The sequence below is a fragment of the Ixodes scapularis genome, unplaced genomic scaffold (assembly GCF_016920785.2).
Source record: "Ixodes scapularis isolate PalLabHiFi unplaced genomic scaffold, ASM1692078v2 ptg001639l_1__unscaffolded, whole genome shotgun sequence".
Lineage (NCBI taxonomy): Eukaryota > Metazoa > Arthropoda > Arachnida > Ixodida > Ixodidae > Ixodes > Ixodes scapularis.
This window is the reverse complement of record NW_024610181.1, coordinates 739,727-759,533: the sequence shown is the minus strand read 5'-3', so window position 1 is coordinate 759,533 and position 19,807 is coordinate 739,727. Positions and strand designations below refer to the sequence as shown.

The 19,807-nt window shown below is 48.1% G+C and overlaps 1 protein-coding gene across 1 annotated transcript; it reads right to left on the bottom strand.

Annotated features, from left to right (window-relative positions):
* Positions 1–2,905: 2,905 nt before the first annotated feature.
* Positions 2,906–18,254, bottom strand: LOC115327669 (serine/arginine repetitive matrix protein 1). The gene is made up of 6 exons (XM_040222924.3): positions 17,932–18,254; positions 15,576–15,865; positions 11,127–11,300; positions 9,894–10,051; positions 7,771–7,956; positions 2,906–4,087 (listed from the first exon to the last, which is right to left on the bottom strand). The coding sequence occupies exons 1-6, from the start codon at positions 18,174–18,176 to the stop codon at positions 3,938–3,940; spliced, it is 1,203 nt and encodes a 400-aa protein (XP_040078858.1). The 5' UTR covers positions 18,177–18,254; the 3' UTR covers positions 2,906–3,937.
* Positions 18,255–19,807: the final 1,553 nt, after the last annotated feature.

Sequence of the window (19,807 nt, the reverse complement as noted above, 5' to 3'; positions counted from 1 at the left end):
GCCTCTCTTCCTTCCCTTTTACCCTTCCTCCCGTCGCTCGCCTCACCGTTAGACCTTCAGAGAAAGCCTTGGTGGCCACTGATCATTCCCGCAGTTCCAGTTCCTCGATTGCTCGTGGGGGTCGTGGCTTGCTCGCTGGCGGCTTTGTTGCGAAAGAGAATTTGCTGCGACTGGTTTTGCTCACGAGATGGTGCTTCAAAACAGTGTTGCGAATGGGCACCCGAATTCCATTCCAATTCCATTTTGGCGAATTAAGAGTTTTCGGTTATTCAATTCCTTTCAACTCCTAGGAATGGGGACACTGAGCCCATTCCCACTCCTGGAATGGCTGAATCGTTCCATTCCATTCCTCTAATTCCTAAACGTAAAAATTGACACTTGACAGCTGCATTACACTGCAGGGTTGGGCAGAAATAGTAAAAAAATGTATTTGAAAATAGAAATACTGGGATAGAGGAAAATAGTAGCTAAAATACTGATACTCAAATATATCTGTAAGAATGTATCGCGATACGTATCGGAAATACATTTTAAGAAGAGTCAAAAAGTCTTTGGAAAATCAAATACAGGAATACATTTTATAAGGGCAGAAATATAAATACTGATAATGCAATACATTTTTCAAATTTCTTTGAGACGCCAAAGTGGAAGTTTTTTTTGTTTGTTTTTTTATCCCGAAATTACTTTCCCGCAGGCTTGGCGCTTCGCCTTGAAAGTAGTGGTTCCGGACGAAGAGGAGTCTTCAATGGGTTCAAAAAACTTTCCATCAAGGATTGACCGCGGCCCCTTCCCTAGCATCCTGTCTGTCTGACCAGTGATGCGAAAAGACTTCGACCTCTAAATAAATTCCATCAAAACATCATCACTTCCCTGTCCAATAAGGGCACCCCTGTCAACACTGATCAGAAGACGTCACGGCGGAGTGAACTAGTATTCTTGTATCTGTAAGTGTTGCCTTGAACATGAAACTTGACCCACGCTGCTGTATGAAAGGACGATGCATACTTTCGTTGTAGGTGACCTCGTTGAAGACTATGCAGGCAGTTGCATTTGGAATTTTCGAGAATAGGGTGGACCACCTGAAGCATCCTGTAGCACATGTCTTATCTTCTGTTACGGTTGATAAAACGATACGGTGGCATCCCTGTTGTGAAGGTCCTACCTGCCGACCTTCTGCCTCCAACGCATGAATGGCAGTCCTCAAGTTTCGGTTAGCATCATCCAAACAGAGACCTGTGAATTGCGACCCGAGATGGCCGGCACAGGTGCGAGCTCTCCGAGAAACAGCGCGCTCGAGACGAGTCGCAGGAGTACGAAGTCTGGGTCGGCACAGCGAGACCACGTCTGGCCTCATTCCTGGATATCGTATCACCAGAGCAGCGGGTCAAGTTCACCTCGACTGATGACGTACCCTTGAGCCGTGCAACAGGCGCAGACGCATTCAGGTTTGTGTTGAACTTCACTGGTGAAAGGCGCCACCGCCGCCCCCTTCCCTCCCCCCTTTGTTCTTTGCTTTGACCCTTGTTCTTTTGTATTGCACCTTTTTTTTGCGTATAAGTAGGCTAGGGCTCCACTCGGGTTTGCAGCTTCCCACTCATTTTATTTCTGAACGACTGACTCGCTGACTAACTGAGTATAGCTAAACGTAAAAAAAAAGAATAAAAAATATAAAGAACCGGGCCCATTCCATTCCGGGCAAAAGGCATCTAATTCCATTCCCATTCCATTCCCTCAACGTTACTGCCATTTCATTCTCATTCCACTCCGGGGTCGCGAAAATGTGGAATGATTCCGGAATCATTCCAACTCCGCAGTGGCAACTTCGCAACACTGCTTCAAAACACCGAGGGCTATACGCCACTGGATCAGGAGGATACACCGAGGTTCGAGGACTGACCAATGTAAGACCGCTTGCCACGAAGTAGGACATGACGTTTCGGCAAACCGTTCCGGCAGACGGGAAACTGTCATCACAGTTTGTGATAATCGGGATGCCGTACTGTTCCCCAAAAGACGCTTAAGATACGAAGTTATAGACATGCTCAAAATCGGCATTAAATTTCGTGGTGCTCACCTAGAATTCCTTGAACGACCCCAAAAAAAGGAACGATTTGGGAATTCTAAGTTCGGAAAATGTTTAATGTCGATTGCCACGACTGTTTGCGGAAAGTTGCCAATGGCAAATGCAGACTAGATGAAGATTTAATCAAGAAATAAAGCAATCATCTCCACTTTCACCGTGTTTCTCTGCACGTTTTACGCCCAAAGAGCAAAGCACGAAAACCGCGTCGCCAGACTCTGTCTGTGCATTTTGAAGTGTTTTGTTGACAACTCCAGTGCCACTAGGAAACAAGTTTCCTTGTCCCAGTGTTCTGCGTTGTGTCCGCCAGGTGGGACGGCGGACTCTGACAAACAGGCTGTCTCTCGTTGTCGTGTGTCGCTATAGTTTGTTGCTGTTTGTCGCTCTAGTGGGACGTGGCTATTAGGCTAGGTGGCGCAAGCTACCACCCGTTACAAAGGATACAGCCATTTATAATCCATCCAGGGGGTTCCCGCTACCTGCCTCGCTTTCATTGCCTTCGTAGACAATGAAAGCGAGGCCCATAGCTTTCAGTTACAATTAATAGTACAAACCCAACTCCAAGTACAAATAATACGGTCCAGACTAGAAACCTGAAAAGTGGTTTTTAACCCGACTTGGAAGTACAATGACTTGTCCTGAATGAATGCTGATGAGTTAAACGATAAGACATCGATGGTGAATGACCTGAGATTTGAAGGGAAACTGGGATGGCAGTTTCTTAGGACTATTGACCTTCAACACTTACCATATTTTTTGCATTGGGAGATTGAAATATAGAGTTTAGCGAATAAATCCAAATAGACAAAAAGTTTACTGGTGGGTGTTTTTCTGGGTTTATTTGAAAACACAGAATCCTAGTATACTTAGGCACTCAGTTCATTGCTATTAGACATCAAACTTCCTGATCATTATCCAATTCAACCAAGAGCAAAAAAAAAAAAAACAAAAAAAAAAAGACAGTCATTTGCAAGTTACTCGAAACCCTTAAAGGGTGAGCACTAAGCCGCTTGCAATGATTTCATATTACGAATAACTTAAATATTGTCAAGATTTTGCATCATGACCCTTTAACTAAAGCAGAAACGTGCCGAGTGTTCTTCAGATACACTAGAAAAAAAACCCAAAAACTACGCAAACATATCTCATCTGGTCGAATTGCTCAATCACAATGCTTGCACGCAACCTACTGTCTCATGGAAGCAGTTCACCAAATGACGAGGCCTAAAACCCCTCCCATTCTTGATACTGTGACCTCCGCTCGAAATCGGGATGCCGATTCAAACACCTTTGCCCTAATCTCTAAAATGACAAACAACTTTATTGAAAATAAAAACAAACAAACAAACATTAAAAGTGATATGCTGAAATACATGAGAAAAAAAAAAGGAAAAAGTGCCCGAACTTTAGGTGCAATACGAGAACAGACAAATACGACACCAATCCGCAGAAAACTTTATGTGGAGCGGGTTGCACGCTTCCGTACGCGTGTCCGTTAATGTTGCAAATGCAACTTTGTCATTGAAAAACAAAAAGCACGAGTTCACAGTTAAAACACTAAAATGGTGCAAGGAAGAGTGAGAATGTTGACGAGTGAACGACTTTGTCCACACACAACCGCGGACGCAAGAAACCGGAACGCGATCGAACCTGCGAGGTGGCGCTTTCCTGCCTCTTGGGCCCTCGACCGCACATTCGTCCCCGAGCCGACAGTGTGGCGACAAACTTCCACTGCATTGTCAGCTTGGGGGCGAACGGAGTGTTGGAAATGCAACGATGAGAAGAAAACTATTTACAATGTCGGCAAAACGAAGCTATGTACAGAGCACTGTCGGCGTCTGGAGGAAGCGGGCGGCTTCAGAAGGCCGTGGCGATGCTGGCGCCCAAGGCCTTGAGGAGGTTCTGGAGGAAAATCATGTCTGGCCTCATCAAGGTCTTTCTCTTGGCGTGGAGGGAGCACAGGTAACTCGCCGACAGGAAGTTAGTCACGAAGTCCTCCGACGCGTCCTGGAAAAGAGGTGACGCCCGTCAAACGCCAACGAATCGAGGCGACACGTTAGAACTGAGACAGTGCCAGAAGTTTAAAGTCGAAAAATTTCTGGCTCGCATTTTTTATATCGTTTGTATTCGCATTAGAGGAGAAAATGTGCCACCTTCATTCAAAATGCTGCAAATTTGCTGCATACGGTAGAATCTCGATGATACGACGACGATTCGTCCGAATTTCGGTACGAAACGAATTTTTCGAAATTTCCGGCCGAAGTTCGTTAAGACTAATATATTACGTTTCGGGATAGTCCGAATGCTTTCTCGGCCGCGGTGAATCATGTGAACGATCATCAACAACCTTTACACATCCTGTGGGACGGCATCACTTGACTCCTACGACTGTAGCAGGCCTTTTGAGTCATTTCTCTCGCCGTACTTTCTATGTACGCACCATGCAATCCCGATAACCGTAGGTGCATTACAAAATTCGAAAACACACCAACGTCTAGCGCTGCTCTATGTTGTCGCGTGATGAGAATTTGGCTCGCCGGAGTAACTCGGATTTGCTTACTCCAGGGTTGCTGCTTTATATTTATTGTCAGGCGATAAATGGGTTTCAGCAACTCTGGACTGACTCGAGTGAACGTGAGAAATGATGTTCGGAATTGACGTTGATCGTGGAATCAACGCTCATCTAACGGCTTTCGGAAGTGTGAATTCACAAATCCTACAGTGGCTGCTCCTCCGGAACCAGAGGAAAACTTGAGAATTGAGGACTGAGACCTGCTTTGTGCCAAGAAATCGGCCTTTGATTTCATTACCGCAGATGACAGCCTCGCTACTTGCGGATTAAGGACTGCCGAGGCAATCGTTGACAAAGTGACGGCACCGCAAGGACGGTCAAGTAGTGGAGATAATGACGGCGACGTAACTAATGACAAGCAGCCACCGACGACTGCTGAAACACTGCATGCCCCCGATGAGCTGCGCCGCATAGTGAGCCCGAGATCAAGGTCAGCGACAACAGGTATACGCTCGTTCTTCCATGTTCCAAAAGTGCCGTTTGGGTGACATAAAAAAAAAAAAAGACTCGGAAGAACATTACCGATTTCTTTAGATTGGGGTGTGACCAATGAATTGCACGTACAGCCGCCCCTTTGCTTTTACGTAGTTAGGCAACTTGTTTTTTGTTAGTATGAATTTTGGATGATACAAAAATTTCCTGCGATCCCTCGAGATTCATATCATCGATATTCTACTGCAATTGCAAAAAAACAACACCATATTTTTTTTTAATTTGCAGTCTTGTGTGGTTGTCATCGGAACTATGGTGTGACCTTTTTCGCGGCGCCATCTATCCATCTATCGGAAATAAAGGAAACCGTTTCCTCTCCTTCGCTACCGTCAACGTCTTTCCCTGCGGCAAGCTGCCGTCCCACCTCGATCCCTCGACGATGGCAAGCGTGACCTTGAAAAGTTGACCAACGTGCAGGGAAGGCTGCTGGTCCCAAAGGCGACACCGAACCTCACTCGAAACGCTTCTACTTGTTCAATCTCTTTATAGATTAAAAACTAGTGCACCCAAGAAAGAGAGGGTTCCCACTCCTCGTATTATGGGTGGCCTTGACTAATTCCCACAATTACTTGGCCAAAGTTAGAAAATCGTTGCACCGCCTTTTTAAAGAGGAGACACTGCTTTTTCATGTAATAGAGGACAGGCGGTTGGGTCTGTTAGTGCACTGCGGCTCGGAGAGCGTAGAGCGCAAGCTCGCACAGCAAGACCCAAGGTTCCTGGTTCTTGTGATCCTCCCCACTCCTGCCCGTTTCGATCTGGACGAGCATCCTACCGGCGTGCGGTCGTGTTTCGCCAAGCGGTGTATGCCGGAGACCCAAGGCTAGCAGTGGTACCGACTATATAGGCCACGTAGCTCGATTCAGTCACAGGCCTACCTGACCTACGACTGAATAGGTATTTACATATTGACGAAAAAAAGGACTACCGTAAAATCCGGAGAGATACTCCACCCGAGAAAGGTAACCCACTCCCATTTCTGGCTCGAGGTGCTACAGTGTAGACCGCATATAACGTATGTCGCGGGAGTCGCGAAAATCCGCACTATAAGCGGTACCGCACTATAACCAAAACATCAATTTTTCAGGCCAAAATACATGCCCTGAGACAACTTACCTTTGTAAAAGAATTTATTTTATGTTAGATGAAAAATAAAGCTTAGATTGAGGAAAGTCTTTATTTCACCGGACTAGTACAGTTCTGTCTCAAGTGTGTCACACATTTTGAAAGAAATGAGCGGCTTTTGCCTGGCGCAGCTTTTTAACGGCGTCGCGGGTTGCGGACGGACGTTGCGAGCGTTCAGGATTGCTAACCCTAATCACTTTTCTCCGGAGATGAAAACGCGTATAATTCGCATCCTTCATACGGTACGCGCCAGTAATACCCTGAACTTGAGCACACGCATGAAATGCGCCAAATAAGAAATCCGGGCGATGTTCGAGGACCCAAATGCTTAGAAATCACCACTGTAGTCAAAGTAAACAAACACCACGACACGGGCGTTTCTGCCGTCTTGAGAGCGCCGCCACGACATCGCCGCACGAGCAGGTGGATCTTCCCTTCTAGTACGTGCTGGGTTATCATAGTGACACACAACGAAAATTCGCAGTCAAGGATAGCGCTTTTACGCGGAACGATGAGATGAACGTCGTCTACGACGACGATCACAACCGACGCCATGTGAAGCAGCCTTCTTCTTCTAAGCGTTGTGAAAGATGGTGGGGGGGGGGGGGGGGGGAGGAGAGGGCCAATAGTGTGTGAAGCAGCCGGCGCAACGCGCGCGAACACTTCTCCTCGACCTGCGATTGGTCTGTCGTTGCGGTTGTTTGTTCCCAACGCAGCGGAGGGACACACGCACGTGAACAACAAGTGCGTGCGTCCCTTCGTCGCTATGGCAACTGAAGCCTCTCTCTTCGCTTCTCCCCGCTAGTTCAAGCAACCTCCTTGCCCCGCGAGTGCCGCTTGCTTGAGGGTAGGGAGGCTCGCGGCTCGCGCCGTCAGCGCCGTTATCTAGTGTCGCACAGGGAAGCGTGCTCGCTGCTCCGGTCGTCGGCGCGGTCGGCGGCTGTGCCAGAAACCGCACTATAACCGGTATTTCCCTTCGCGCGCCTGCATTTTAAGCGGTATGTAATTACATGGAGTTCTATGGGAGGCGAACCGGTGGTTTAAAAAAGCCGCGTTATACCCGGTCCTGCACTATAAGCGGTTACGTTGTAAGTGGTCTATACTGTATTCCATTTGAAACACCGAAAGATAGCCCACTTTTAGTAATCATAGTTTCGGATCAATGATGACCGTGGCGTAAATGCGTCTAGTTAGCTATGGCGAGATATAAGCGAACACTGCTGATTGGAAAGTACAGTCATCTTTGCTTCATTGCCCCTTGCTGCGATAACAACTTCGACAGGGACACACAATCAAAAAATAGCATTTTTTCAACTTGCCTCGACTGCACACCGAAAGTTAGCCCACCCCTCAATTTCACCCAATTTTCCAACTATTTTAGGTGAGCTATCTCTCAGGACTTTACGGTATGTGGGCAAACTTCGACAGACAGACGATGCGGGTCGTTGCCGACGGCGACCGGTATGTGCGCCACGACGACGATCGAAAGACGAGGCAGGCCCACCTGTAGCGCCTGCAAGGCGAGCCCCTGCATGTAGTAGTGGTCGGAGCGACTGGGGGCCAAACCCTGCAGTATCTCCCTCACCAGCCGCGCAAACGACAGCCGCGGAATGAGGAGCTGCGTAGTCCTCTGGAGGCGACGGATGTTCTTGAGCCAGGGTGGGGTGTGATGCTTCGACCTCCGATTGCTCTGGGCAGAAGAGGAGTGGCAACCTTGCTGATTAGCTCCTGCCGATTGGCCTCCACCGGGCTAAAGTGTCAACCGCCATTTTTAAAAAGAAAGCTGATGGCGACTTTTTTTTCTTCTAAAGTCTTACGCTGCATGAAATGCGGTATTTCAGGAGCGGTCGTCTAAATTTGCTTAGAAGACACTTAACAGTCGCCTCGGAAAGAAGCTATACATTTATTAATTTTACCGCTAAACCTGGCGGGAAATGCACCGACGGGCAGACGGATGGGCGAAATCTTGCGATTGGTGGAGCTCCGTTGAAAAGCATTTTGCACCTTCAAAAAAAGAACTCTAGCAATTTCTGCAGTTAGGCAAATCAATACCAAATAAACATAAAAAAAAAAGCTCTTCTTGCATTGTTGTGCCATAGGTAGACTTAACAGAGAATGCACTGCATACTGCTTCGCACTGAAACTGCTGGGAGGAACTCTGCACGTCTTGCGCCTCGATGGCACGAATGTTGTCGTGCGCCACGTCTCTGCAAGAGAGCCCCGCCAAAAGCGGAGTAAGCTCTGCCTGCGCACTGAAAGTGGTCTTGAAGTGGCAATGAACACACAGCCGCTGGGACACCGCCCTTCTGCGATGCCATCGGGAGGAAATCGAGGGACCATTTTTCTTGTGACGCGGTAAATGCGCCGATCGGGGAACTGTTTTGGACGCCCTGGTAGGAGTAAAATGTGAAGTTTGTGCACGCAATCGACAACTACAAGTTACCCGTCTGCTACAATCTCTTAAAATTATGCGATTTCTCGTTTGTTTGAGCAGTATTTATGGTCCGTGGCGGGCCGTAGCTGAAAACAGTTCCGAGATAATAAAATTAACTTGTTTGGGGAGAGGGGATTCTTAAAAACCCTTACATTTAATGCTTTTTAGAGAACGTCGAGACAATGTCTACAGGGTGTCCCAGATTACTTGCATCAAACTTTTAAAAAAGCAAACGGAGTCCTCCAGGGAAGTAAAACAAATTGTACGTCGTTAGCAAGCGTCTTAACATAGTTGCCACATTTTTCTCAATCTGCCCAATTATTCGGTCGATTAAGACCAATTAGCAAACTTCAGTTATTCCTTTAAGGGCCGAGTTGTGAATTGGAAATTCTTTTACGATTTGGTGCAAGTCATCCCAGACGCCTGAAATATACATCTTTTAAGCTGTTTACAATCCACGCACTAAATACTTCCAAATGGCATTCACTTACACCTACGCAACGACGCGTTTGATTGCACGGTGCCCCACACACCATACAAAAATCACAGGAAGTTGCATCTCTCCATTGTAACTATTGCACCCGCTGTTGCCGGGTGCCATTAATAATGCCCGCGAGACGGCCAGGGAAACGTCGCTACTCGTGAGCGACGCTCCTTCGGCGGCTTCGCCGCTCGCGCCTGACGGTTTCAAGATGGCGGCACCCGTGCAACCGGGTGGGTAAAGACGGGAGCAGAGCACGAAAAATCGTGAGCGCCGACTTTGCCGGTCCCGAGAAAAGGGACGATAAAGACGGCGGCAGAAAAGAGGGGAGAGAAAGCAGACGGAGGGTTAGCCGTGCGCTTTTCTCTGCAGCGACTGGAGGTCGTTGGAGCTCTGGTCGACTTTGTTTTCGTGGCATAAACAACGCCGACTTTTTTTTTTTTGCATGGCAGGTTTGAAAAGAAGGCAGCTCCGACCTCACGGGCGACGTTCTGCCGCTTCTCCGCGTACAGTAAGGAGCTGCCGGCTACACAGGCTTGTCGGCACCTTACTCCGGTACGTCCGCGTCTGCACCGCCCCGTCGTACCGAAGCGGCCGGGATGCGTGGGACCTTTTCCTCCTACTTTTGGCACATCTAGTTGAGCGGCTTTAGTGGCCGTATTTTTTAAGATGGCGGCACCCACGCGAAGGCTGCGAGGAAAGGGCCACTTACCCTCCTGGGAGAGGTAGACTTTCGCCTCCTGCCGGGTCCCTTTGGTGCCGAAGGCTCCGGTGCCGGTGGCTCTGGAGCTCGGCGTGCCGCCGCCGATGGCTGTGCGGGAGCTTGGCGCGCCGGGGTCGGTGGACGTCTTTCTGGCGTGGGTTTGGCCCCTGAAGAGAGGTTAAGGTAAGTAAGAAAAACCCAAAAAACCTAAAGAAAAAACCTAAAAAAAAAAAAAAATATAGTTTTTTTTTTAGTGTTTTGTTTGAGGTAAGGCAGTCCCGCAAATCCACGTTTGGGAACTGTTTCGACATGAATTGACAAACGACATAAGCTAAGGCCCCGGCGAGCCAACTGGGGCCTTAACCTGGACACTTGGAGAAAGAGTCGGCGAGAAATCCTGCGGCCGTTATTGGTCATTGTCGCACTTGACCTTGGTACCGTCCAATCACAGTCGCCAGATTTCTTGCCGACTTTTTTGCCGAGTGTCCAGATCAGGGCCCCTGGAATGTCTGACCGAGGCACGTGACAACGCACTGTCGATGCACACTCGCTCCGACCTCGCCCGTGGCTCGGTGGCTGCGGAGAGTCAGATGCAGTTGCCGAAGGCTACGAAGAAATCCTTCCTGGCCGGTACATATTTACATCTTTAACCCTATAAAAAAGAAAAAGAAGCAAAAAACCTCAATATAATTTGATCTCACAGGGTAGATTTGGCTTACGCAGAATTTAGTTGACGGCACGCGTGTGACAGCTGCTTCGTTCGATCTACCCGCACCTCCTTCACTGGTGCAGAAACGTGAGGGAGCGCACTTCCGGTCGTATCTTGACACACATGCCGGAAGTACACCGCCCTGCACTTTTTTGCACCGGTGCGGAAAAATCGAACGAAGCTACTGCGACTTCACGCGGCACCGTGACGACGCATTTGGAATGCGTACCGCGCCGGTGTGTTTGGCGTCCCGTCCCGCCCATGCGCCGAAAGCAGTCTCCAAGTGGCGACGAATGACAACAGAAAAGCTCCGCACGTCGTTAGGGTTTACTAGAACCGGGAGGTGTGCCGACTGCGTCGGCCTCTCCGTAGGAGTTGGGCATCGTGCGACTCAATTCGGCCGCAATGCCTGGTCACGTTTTCAATGAAAAAAAAAAAGGCCACAGCGGGGCTGTACTTTTGTATTTCGAGACAAACCTTAGTGCCCCCCTTTCGGGCTGCAAGCCGACCCGTCGTAACCCGCGACCACCAACCTGCGGAACGGCGCTGGACTCTGGAAGCAGACACTGGGGGCCCTTCGTCGTCCACGGAAGACTCCGGAGATGGTTCTTGTTCCGCCTGCTGGGGTCGTTTCTCCGGCGACCTCGCGCTGAAACTCCTCGAGGTCGCGGGATGGCGCCCGGCGCCCGAAGCCGACGCCTCGGGAACTGTGGAATGGAATGGGAACAATGAAAAGGGAATAACTCTGGCAATCGCTCGCGATGCACCGAATCCCTGCCAAACTAATAAGCGAAAAAGATTTCCCGCTAAATTAAGCGAGCCATACGTGCGGGGAACACACGTGGGGTCCACCACGAAACTTTGCGAACGGTAGCCGTCGCTGTAAAAATGGTCCTAAGACTCTGCAACAATCTGAACGAACTAAAGCCTGGTTCACGCGCTTGCATTTGCTTATGAAGAGTACTTGTGATAACTTACGACTAATAGATACCTTGGCGACATCTACGAGGTGGCCCTGGAACTTTCTTTCACCAGAGCAAAGGTTTTGCAGGGATTGCGAGATCAGCAAAAAGGGATTGTTGACTGTTAGGTGGCCTAGCCTTCCTCATAAAAATAATGCTACGTACCGACTTCTGCCAGGTATCCTTTTCTGATATGGTCACTCTTGAGGGACAGTTGACTTTGAGTGACTTTTGCGCTAAAAAAATATTTTGCGACATCAAATGTACATATTATCTTCAGTGTTGGGGAGCACCTTGACTACATTGTACTGAAAGCACTAGCACTTCATGTAGGTTCGGAAAAACTTGTACTTGAAGTACATTCTTCGTGTATGTACTTGTACTTAACTTGGAGTATTTGTTTTTTCATGGTACTTTCTGAGGAAAGCACAAGTCTCTACATCAAAATACAATGCCCAAATTTTGAAAAAAAAAAAAAAAAAAAAAGAGAAAAGGCGCTTTATTGTGTGAAAGCCCGTTATCGTCTTTTGTGACATCATTTGGTCATTTCTCTAAGTAAAGTGATGGCAGGTTGAAGACAGATACAAGTGTAAGTGCCTTACAAGTTGATTCTGTTAAATAGTTTGTCAGCGAGAGTAAATTAACTACTCTGTGGCTACCTGACTTCATCCAATGTTCACCACCACCGCTGAAAATAACTGATGCACCTCTGATTACCCCTGGGGCAATGCATACCAGTTCAAAAATAAGGGAACATAAAGGCACCGTGAAAGGTTAAAGGGATTGTCCGGTCAAATTTTGTATTCGAGAAAACAATTGAATATCATTGTTACTGCCTCGAGATGCATCGTACATGCAATATCTGAATTTTATATGCCCCTCTGCGTGAGTAATTGAATTTATACTGCTTCAATCGCATTCTAGCGCAAACGCTGGTTTCATTGGCAACATTGAAGCTCTGATGTCAAAAAACACAAAGCAAGCATTTCTGTCTCGTCGTTTGCCTGCGAGTGAACGCTTCAACGAGCTTCGTTTTTGTTGTTGTGCTACACTTGTTTCGTGGTTGGGCGAAATTTTTGTTGCGCAACTGGGTGCCACAACCACCGGGCAGCACCCGCGAGCCAAGACATGACGTTCCACTCTTTTCCGCGAGACGTAGTGACGAGCAAAGTGGATCGTCGCTGTGCGTAGGGACTAGGTTCCCGTCAAAATCAAGATCCCGTTTATGCAACAATCATCTCGCAGAAGACAGCTGAGCCTTGAGCGGACAAAAGGCTCGTAAGCTGAGGTGTGACATTGTGCCAACGATATCGAACTACGTTCGTTCACTCCTCGGCCAAATCGCGTCAATCAATTTGACTATGCAGCGAAACCGAAAGCAGCAGCTAGGCCATCTGGAAACGATACCAGAGGTTGTATATTTAGAACGCGTGCAGCCCGATTCTGTTTGACCCGCGTGTGGAAATGGAGCGTGACTATGATTCACCAAGCCTCGTCCAAGTCAAGTGACGACATGCATTTGAACGATTCGCCGTTTGCCTTCGACCCGCGGACATCGCTTCTGAGGAAATGACCCGCAACCTCATCACCGCTCCAGCGGATCCGCCGACATGTGTACCCAGATGCCGCTTCAGAGGCGAAATCTGCATCCTTTGATTTGCAAGCGCCCCTAGTTCGATCGGTGGCCGTCGCAGTTGTGTTTGCGCGAAACGGCATACGTTTGCTCGAAACCTACGGCTGTTTGCGAGTAATATCCTGCTAAAAGGCGTGACTTTTCTTGCACATGCTTAGGAACTGCATTAAAAGAACCGTATTTCAGTAGAGTACAGCCTAGGAGACTATTATTCGAATCAAAATTCAAGACATCCATCGATTAACGCTTGTTATCCCGACCATCCGACAAACCTTTGTGTTTTGTGACGTCACGCAGCACTTACGGATGTCAGCCATTGACACTGGCGAAATTCGAGGTGCAGTTTCGTACCTACGCTCATGAAAGGTTTAATTAACAAAGGGAGATCATATATCAAAATAAAAATGATGTTTGTCTACATGAAAGCTTCCTCGATGTAACAAGCGCAAAAGTTTAAGTACTTCCGGTTTCGACCGGACAATACCTTTAACAAGTACTTGCGTTCTACTTTGAAAGTACAATTTATTTATATTACAGGGAGTTTTAACAAACGAGGACCATGTTTTTTGGTCCGGGTAACTAAACTATGTGTCAGAGAAAGCTCAAACTCCGTGAGAACATGATGCTGGCAGTTGGGATAGAATGTGAAAGCTTGAGAACATGACGTTACCTTCATCAAAAGATAATTGAGAAACAAAATTTCTCTGAGCCAACGTCTACCTAAGCATGATGTTGTTAGAACAAGAAATGACACTCATGTAGCATCTATTTCAGTGAAAAAAAGAAAAGAAAAACTTCTCAGCAAGAAAGAAGATATTGTTTTCTTTCTTGCTGACAAGTTTTTTTCACTGAAATAGATACTACAGGTACCCAGGGTCATTTCTTTTTTTTTTTTTTTTACATTATTAAGCTTAGCTGGACTTTGGCTCCTAGAGAAACTTTTGTTTTTTTAATAATCTTTTGATCCAGGCGACGTCACATTGTCAAACTTTTGCATTCTATCCCAAAAACCACCGTCACTTTGTCACGAAGTTTGAGCTTTCTGCGATGCTTAGTTTATTTACCCAAGCCAAAAAACGTGGTTCTTGTTTCTAGGGAACTCCCGGTACTTTACTTCAAGCATGATGTGCTTGGTGTACTCCCTGCTTTACTTGAAGTACATAACATCCAATTTACTTTCGTATGTAAAGTACTTTTTAGATGTATTTTACCAAACACTGATTATCTATTAGAAATGGCCGCATACAACGGAGTCAAAACTTTTCAAAGCGAGCATAGAACGAACGTCATCGTCAGAGTCATGATGTTGAGAGTTCGGGCATTCATTGGTAAGAAAGAATAGGGCGAAAATGAAAGCACGTCATTGGCCAAAATTGGGTCAATGGCCTTGGACGCGTTGATTGACAGCATTTGTGACTAACCACCAGTCACGAATATTCCTCTAGCGGAGGCAATGAGCTTAGCCTATATCCTTCAATCACAATTTCTGGGTAAGGATGTATTCGAGTATTTCATTCCAGCATGCTAGAGTTCAAGTTTGCGACTCTTCGCAACCGAAAAGGCAATGCACGCGACGTCCTCGTTGCGGCGACGTTCAGAATGCACTTCATCTTTCTTTTGGTTGCAGACACAGCCGTGGCCGAGTGGACGGGGAAGATTGTAGACACGGCTTCGTGGCAATTTGGACCCCAACCTTGAACGCGCACCCCACATTCGCAGTTACGCCTCGTGTTTCAGGAAACTTTTCTCGTCAATGTCACCTTTTCTGGCTCATTTAACGGCACTCAGCACCCTGATACTCCCTATTTCCATCAATCTCTTACCATTATTCATTCATGCACTCTCAGCATCATCCGGAAACTAACAAATACCTGTGCCACGATACGTGCCTCCTTCAAGGTTAACTCCGGATTTTTTTATTTCGCAGAATCATCACGGGGCACCGCTTTCGCCGCTCCGCCCTGGTTTCCATCAGCTCCTCCCATTTACCAAACTCTCTCTACGTACAGGCCTGCTCGTCGTAAGAGATCACAAGAACTCATTCTTAAGCAAATGCAAGTGTGCACACCAGCCTTAAAGAGCCACTAAAGTGGATTTCGAGACTGTCGTTTAATGCTGCGAAACCAACACATGCGCACAATGGGAATGTTCAAAACCCAAAAATGTCATCGTGCGCAACAATTCTTTTTTCACCATTAAAAGAGCAACCAAATGTCCCGAAACGCACCTCTTACGAGACATCTTGGAAAACGGGCGCGCCGCAATGCCCGTTCGCGTTTTCAACGAAGAAAGAGGCCACGCACGGCTGTACTTTTGTGTTTCGAGACAAACCTTAGTGTACCCCTTTCGGGCTGCAAGCTGACCCGTCCTAACCCACGACGACCCACCTGCGGAACGGCGCTGGACGTCGGATGTAGACACCGCGGGCCCCTCGTCGTCCCCAGAAGACTGCGGAGACAGTTCCCGTCCCGCCTGCCCAGGTCGTTCCGCGGACGACCTCGTGCCGAAACTCCTCGAGGCCGAGGGACGGCGACCGACGCCCGAAGTCGACGCCTCGGGAACGTCTGCCCTCTTTGAAGATTCCGAGGGCTCGTGCTCTGTGTGGACGGAATGCGCCGCGGACGACTTTGCGGCAGAGCCCCTCGGAGTTGCGTGCTTGCGGCTACTCGGCGTGCTCCTGCGGAAACGGGGACCGAAGACGATGGTTGGGACTTGCACGCGGTGCGTCGAACACAAATGGTTATTGCTCCGGTTCGGGGAATCTTAGGGTAAAGTTGGTTTACACAGAACACATTCCCGTGGCATTCTTTGTAACTTGTAAGAAACTTTGCAGTTATTCAAAAAAAATTTTTTTTCGGCAGTTTGATATTTTAAGTTCCAGGGAATGAAGCCAGCTGTCGGATGGCCAACACAACAAGCTTTTTATCTATACTCCATCTGACTAAAACCGTGCAGTAGAGCCAAGGCTACAGAGAAGAGAATGTCCCTACCTGTTGAAGAGGAGGGAAAGGAGAAAAGGGGGAATCCCAGCTTTTCTCTACCATTCCTCCTTTCCCTCCTCTTGAACAGGTTGGCATACACCCTCTTCCTTTTAGCCTTGCCTGTACTGCACGGTTTTAGTGAGACAGAGTATAGGGCTCCTCAAAATGTTAGGCGCTGGAGAAAATCGGCCATGTGCCACAAGTCCTGGTTTTACTCTCTTCATTCACGTTCAGTCTATTGAAAAGCATGGCTAGAGGGTCCAGGTATGCACCATGTATCGCCACACCACCGTCTACACAATGAAGTCCGCCTGCTCTAGTCACCGGACGTCAATAGACGGGCGCTTGAACGCAGCATCTGAAGTTGGCTACAGCTGCGCCATTTTCCGAATGCCGCCTGCTACCAATGCGGCAATGCTAGCTTGGGCTTCAAGCTAGGCGGACAAACATACCGTGTGGTGTGCAGGGTCCGATCCTGCATAAAGCCTCGTCGAAACCACAAAGAGTTCGCTAGGCAACCGCTTTACGCAGTCGGCATCGATCTGCGCACCAGCGCGTCCGACTTTGGCCAGCGTTTCGGCATTCACGTTAGAAGACAACACGTGGAAGATGGCGTCTCCCATTGCTGGCTTCAGACGCTGCATTCGCGCATTCTTCCATAATGAAGACACTGCATTGCCACGGTGACAGAGTAAGACTTTATTGCGCGGAAGGAGATAGAAGGGTGGCTATGATACCGAGGCAACATTTTCTCTGCCGCCCATGTTGTCCTGCTGTTGCCCGAATGTGACAGGTTTGTCAGACAACACGGAGAGAGAGCAACAAGTTGCCCAATTGTTGGGAGTTAAGATATTCGCGTAGTTTGGGGCCATTCGCGAATATCTTCATGGGCAATCTAGAATCTAATTTTCTTTCAAGCTGCCCCCTCCAACCAATGTTTTATAAGAGATACATGGATGATATATTTATAATCTGGCCACACAAAGAGGACACGCTGCTTAGCTCCATCGAAGTTTTTAATTTTGTGGACCCTTCTAATTAGTTTTTCTCAATTATTCCAAAACCGAAGTTAGTTTTCTAGACGTCAGGGTAATAGTTGAGGGCACAAAACTAGTCGCTCGACTCTATCAAAAGCCGACTGACCGTCAAAAATACTTGCACTCCGACACTGGCCAACCACGTCCTTGCAAAACCAGTATACATGGCTTGCACGTGACGTCATTCAAAAAGCGGTTCGATGACCACCAGAGAAGAGGGGAAGAAGGAGCTCCCCTCTTAGCAGGATCCTCTTTTGTGCCTCCCGGATTTGCACCGACGTCGCTATTTTCCTCCCAAAATTAACCAGTTACTCAAAGTTCTTACAAAAGCAGCTTCCCTCTCCTCCTCTTACATGGTGGTCAAAAGTATGCAATGTGACGTCAGTGCAAGCCATGCATAACTTATAGTCAGGCACACAGGTTCAAAAGCGTGCGTTCAAGCCACGGTTCAAACGACGACGGCTCCAACGCTAACCAACTACGAGAAGTATTAAGAGAACAGAAGTACCCTTAACATATTATAGACGATGTTCCGAGAGCAAGAAAAATCATTTTGTAAGTATCGCAGCGGGTTGCGGACAGTGTTGAGAGATGGCTAAACTCGCCTACGAAAACTCCGAATTCTCCCGGGTCCCGGCAGAATAGACACTGCCTATGTTTTATGTCCGCACCCACTTCTGTAGAATATGCGAGCTGCGTAAAGGTGCGCCACGAGGGGGGCTTACCAGAAAGATGCTTGTTTGGGTTGTGAAGGCCGTCGCGAAGCGTCTTCTGCTTCCCAGCCTGCCTCAGACAACGACGACGGACTGTCTTGCTCCTGGTACCGCCATCGCTTCGGAGGGTGGGCCTCTCGCGGAGGGAGTTGGGGAAAGATGTCGTATTCATACCCCTCCGACTCCCATCGCTTCCGGGCGTCCCCCGGTTCTCTGCCTAGCAGCCGGTCCCCCGGTTGATATCGGCGTGAAGCCATCACTGCGCGACACGGCGTGACGGCGTCACAACGTGACTGCGACGGTAGCTACGTCAACTACGTCTGCCACAATCGGCGAAAATCCCGCCAGACACCTGGATTCTGGATTGGATTGGTGCGTCAGTGACATTTGAAGCGAATTAGTGTGCCTAGATTTTAGAGTAGTTCTAAGCGCTTGATGGTGTCACGTGTTTTATGGGACGCGTTTGAGATACGAGTTGTCCGAGCTGCGAGCTGACAAAAGCAAATACTTGACAAAGGTTATAATTGTCTGCAAAACGCCTTTGCGTCTCCACTTGCTTCTCTCCTCGCCAAGCAAAAATGCAATGCATGCGCACTTGAGGCGTTCGTCATTAAACTGCAAACGCTCTCCATGGTTTGAGTTGCTCTCTCTCTTTAAGAGCGGCTCTCTCAGGCGAAACTTGTAGCAGAAGTTGTGAGTTGACGTTGTAAATATTTAGCGAACACTTGTTTTAATAAAAAAAAATAATGTTCAAAGTTTCAGGCGGAGGCTAAAAACTTTTCTTTGATTTAGGAAAGTATAATAAGTGTGATGAACAAAACTTGGGGAAACACAATGCTGATGCACATTGATCAAATCAATCCAATCCATTTGGTAGCTTTCTTTTCTCTCTTTTTCGCGTCTGTCGCGTTGATGGTGGCGCCTTTGCTTGACTGTCGCCCGCTTTCTGCGGCGTATATTTGGCATCTGGTGGTCGTCAGTTTTCCTAAGTATTGTGTAATGACGGTTCGTAAAGAAGAGCTGGCGCAGTTCCGTCGCTGGTACGACCGTGCGGCCAGGTGAGACTGACGCGCCACATTTTCAAAACTGTTATGACAGTTGACTTAAAACGAAAAGAGTAAAGCTATACGCACTCCGGAGTGCGCTTCGGACGGAAATGACTATACGCACTCCGCTAATCTCGTATAGAAAGAATGGTCACTGGCAGATTTCTCAGCGGTGGCATAGCATAGTGGTTATGGTGTCTGCTTCGTACGCATGTGGACACGGGTTCGATTTGCAATCGGCCGACTTTTTTTTTTTTTTTTTTTTTCTGTTTTTTCGAACATTTTGTTTTGTCGAGGCATTGGGCGATATTTACATTTCTTTTTTGCGATGAACACTAAAAATTTCGTTGTCGACGAAACTTCGCGGAACTAAATGGTATGGGACCCCTTTCCGGCGGTGCGATCGGGGCAGCGGGGCTTGGGTTGCCGGCTGAACGCCGCGAAGCGGCGTGTACTGGTTAAGTTTTGTAATTAGCAGCTGCATACTGTCGCCGCGAAGCGGCGTGAACGCAGGCGGGGGGCTGGGTTAACGAGCCCCCCAGTGATACACGCGTCGTCCGAAAAGGGTGGCCCGAACGGCATGAGCTTTCCGAGGAGTGCGTATAGCCATTTCCGTCCGAAGCGCACTCCGGAGTGCGTATAGCTTTACTCAAACGAAAAACGTAGCTGTCTAGAGACATCTTGTAAACCCTGAAATGGGGAACGATAAAAAAACGGACGATCCCCATCTCAGGGTTTACAAGATGTCGATTGATTACCAGCTCGCCTGCACTTTCTCACTGCTTACTGTCTTGAGTCCCGTCCGTCGGAACTCTTGCAGGGCGTTCAAGTGCCGTCCGATG